Source organism: Mytilus edulis, chromosome 5, assembly GCF_963676685.1.
Source record: "Mytilus edulis chromosome 5, xbMytEdul2.2, whole genome shotgun sequence".
Lineage (NCBI taxonomy): Eukaryota > Metazoa > Mollusca > Bivalvia > Mytilida > Mytilidae > Mytilus > Mytilus edulis.
The window spans coordinates 12,761,859-12,765,888 of NC_092348.1; the positions used below are offsets into that span (position 1 = coordinate 12,761,859).

The 4,030-nt window shown below is 35.1% G+C and overlaps 1 protein-coding gene across 1 annotated transcript; it reads right to left on the minus strand.

Moving 5' to 3' along the window:
* Nucleotides 1-325: 325 nt before the first annotated feature.
* On the minus strand, nucleotides 326-3,456 carry LOC139522996 (uncharacterized). Its single transcript, XM_071316709.1, has 2 exons — nucleotides 3,297-3,456; nucleotides 326-2,207 (listed from the first exon to the last, which is right to left on the minus strand). Exon 2 carries the CDS (start codon nucleotides 2,201-2,203, stop codon nucleotides 500-502), a length of 1,704 nt encoding a protein of 567 aa, XP_071172810.1. The 5' UTR covers nucleotides 2,204-2,207; nucleotides 3,297-3,456; the 3' UTR covers nucleotides 326-499.
* Nucleotides 3,457-4,030: the final 574 nt, after the last annotated feature.

The following is a 4,030-nucleotide window of genomic DNA, read 5'->3' on the forward strand; positions in this document are numbered from 1 at the left end:
AGTTCATTTATATGTTTTGGAGTTTAGTGTGAAGTCCATTTTCACTGATTTATTTAGAGGCCAGTCGACAACCACCTCCGGGTAAGGGATTTTCTTGCTGCGTTGAAGCCCCATTGGTGGCCTTTGGCTGTTCAAGTTGTCTGCTCTTTGGTTAGGTTGTTGTCTCTTTGACATATATTCCTCCATTTCCATTCTCAATTTTATTCTACAAATAGTTCACAAAACTGCTGCCAGATTAACATCACAATATGTATGTGTATGTCTGTCTCACATCTCACAATCAGTGCATATGTCACTGGCAAGACAAATAAAACATAACGTCAGATTAAAATACAAATATTTTTCTATGTTTAATTTGTATAACAGATATAATAGATACATGATCACTTTAATGCTTGAATTACAAAGTATATATTTAAAAACCTGAAAGACTAAAACGGCAAGTCAGTACACAAACACATTATAATATATACAATTCATTGTAAAAGATCATGTATATCTATACTATTAATAAATCCTCTTCCGATTCTGTTGTCAAATCCACATGACCTTTGGCCCCTGACAACTGAGGTGGCATTAGTGCACAGTTACACTTGCCCACTAGGGGAGCTATTCTATCATAATGATTCCCGTTAGTGTGACATAAAGTGATGTAACATAGGTCAAAACAATCAACATCACTTTGTTTAAATCTGGGTGAAAAAAGCAACCAGCGATAGAATTTTCCGGAATGATCTGGTGATAACATATATACATCACGTTGCAGTAATGTTGCAGCACCATATATTTCTGCTTGTGTTGCCCATGTCCCATCTCTCCTCATTGAAATTATATGTGAATGTATAGACTTCCCATCAATGAATTGTTCAAAATCTTTTGGATACTTTTCCATTAAGTCTACAACTGTTTGGCGAAGTTCTTCATGACAAGTTTCTGTGTTGTATATCACTTTACTTAAAGCTCGGAAGAAACAGTTGCCATCACCACGAATATAATCAACTTGTCTCTGTTCAGGTTCGATTACGTCTCGGATCATATTGTAGGCTGGATAACTTGGTGTAGCCATAATTTTTCCATCAGAATCAGTATTTGACCTTAATGAACTTTGTTTTTTGTCATCAATATAGATGGCTCTTTCACTTAAGCCTGCATTTTTTTCACCTGAAATTTTGCCACCGTGGAAATCTTCATCTCCAATGATATAAGATTTCTCAGTAGATCTATGCTTTGATGATGAAGGCAAGTTTCTATTCTGGTTTGTGATATCAACATCATAAATTTCGGAAAGATCATTTTCGTACCGACTTGAAGAGGGTAGAGCTGACATTATTCTATCTTTTCGTTTACTGCTTCTGTCATTTTCATCATCAGATAAACAAATTATACCTGGATGTGACGACCTTGGCTGTCCTGGTCTTGATGAATACCTTCGAATATCATCTGACGCAGGTATTATACGAGAAGGGTGAGTATTTGGTGGTGAATCTAAGCTGCAGTCTGTCTCCACATTTGGAGATTTGTTTCTAGTATTGATGGAATATGGCTGGGTACGAGGGTTAGAAGTTGATCGACCTCGTCTAGTCTTTACATCTGTTCCACTATTGTTTATATTTCTGTTTACAAAAGGAGCTATATCACAGTCTGAATCATCAGAAAGACTTTCACTGTAAATGTCATCACTTTCATCGGATAAATCAACATAATTATCACAATATTTCACATATCTCCTCCTTGTAGTGGGTAGCGTTTTATATTCTGGAATCCGTGAGTTTGGGAGAGTTTTATTTTCTTTTTTTCTCGAGTTTGGAAGAGTACAATAATGCTGAATTGGAATTTGAACTAATCGATCATGCGCCTCATGCTGAACTCGTCTGGTAGGAATAGGTTTAGAAAGTTTTCCATTATTTGCTTTATTATAAAGTCTGTGCCCATCTGATTCCCAATCTGATGTACATGTGGAATAAGGAGAAAAGTGTTCATCCCTTATGTACTTATCTCTTCCACTATCAAACCCAAGCCTAGAAAATTCTCTTGGTAATGATGGTCTCGCCAAATTTTCTGTAACTGGATTCCACATGTTGGTACCAGTTTGGCATGGTGGGTAATCATAGCATCGCAACGAGGGTCTTGAACTGTCTGAACTCCAACATTCACTTGGCAATAGACGACTAGTGCCTCTAAAGTTATCTTTATAAGTTCTCATTTTTCTGAAAATATAAAAAAGATTCTCATGATTATATAAGTATATATATGGCAAATACTGACACATTGTTTTTGTATATCAGTCTACATATTGAACAATCTTTAAAAAATCTGTCATACTCAAGCAAGTCCCTGACATGACCAAAGTGTTTCCATAACACTCTTACAGTTCAAGCGCTTCAGAATCATCATACTAATTAGTGTAATTATATTTTAAATAATAAAACAATACTAGGATATATACAATACTGTTATACAGTGTTATACTTATATATCTTCGTTTTCTTCTTCTATACAAATGTCCCCTACATGTATATATAAAGGGGGGATAGGACCTTTATCGGGACTCCAGGATCAGGTGTTTTAAAGCTCGGGATTTCGGGATTGACCCTTTTGGGATGCAAGAATTCTTTTTCGAATTTCGGGATGTCAGGATTTAAATATATTCAAATTCGGGACCTTGGGATTTCGTGTTTTTAAGCCCAGGATTACGGGATCAGAACCCCTTCTACCGCCCCTCTATATACAAAAAGAGGGACGAAAGATACCAAAGGGACAGCCAAACTCATAAATCTAAAACAAACTGACAACGCCATGGCTAAAAATGAAAAAGACAAACAGAAAAACAATAGTACACACGACACAACATAGAAAACTAAAGAATAAACAACACGAACCAGTATTGTGGTCGCCAAGTTCAGTTGATCCAATACTAGTCATGTCATGTACAATACTAAATCAAATATATTTTTCATCAGACTAAGGATTGATCCCAAAAAGTTGTTGCCTTATTTCTTATACATAATTTATCTGTTTTTGTTTGTTTGTTTGTTTGTTTATTTTATTTTACTTACGGAATTCTTGTCTGTACATTCCTTCAACTTTTTCAATTATCTGCCTAATCCTTTTTTTAAATTTCAGTATATAGTCTGATGTTGCACAGGTCTTAATAAACTTGCATTGCTCTTGTGGTCACTACTTACATATAATTATTATAGTATGTATCCAGATATAGTTGATACTGATAGTGATACTGATAGAGACTAAGCGAGGTATTGACAATGAATATATTTCTATAATTAAAAACAACTTACCGACTGTGTTCTCATGTGAAAGGTATTTCAATGTTCTGTCACGATCAGCAGCTTTATCTTGTATGAATCAGCCTAGTGAAGGGTGTAATTTGGCGATTCGTGAATCATCCAGAACAACTGTAAACAAATTGTCACGTGGTTATTATGGCCATATAAACCCATATAAACTGCTTGAGATAGTTAGCAAAAAGGCTACTGTTTGAAACGCTTTAGTGACGCTGACAAATAACAATGGTTGAAGCGTCTTAAAACCACAAGCTGAATTCAATTGTACTAAGCACAAAGAAGGACGTAAATATAACTTATGAATACTTATCCTGATCTTAAGGTCAATATTATTTGACTTTCTTCTTCTGATATACAGTTTCAGCTTAATTCATGTGAAAGATAACGAAATTGACACAACTCGGGTCTCTTTGTGCTAGTTTTTTTCATATTAGTACTATAATTTCTATTTAGGCTCAGGATCAGGTTTCTTCAGGGCCGAGTGAATCTTGAAATCAAAAATATATATTTTTAATCATTAACAATATTGTTAAACCAGGCATGCGCCGGAAAGTAATCATCAACCAGTTGATGTTTTTCTGTATATAAAGAAGAAGATCACCCAGAACTCTTTATCTATTCTCTAATTATGTCTGCTGTTCCTTTTTATGTCTTTTCCCTTGCTGGTGCTTAGAGGGTCCAACATTAGATCTATTTGGATGTTTTGATTCTCCATGCTAGGATGAAAT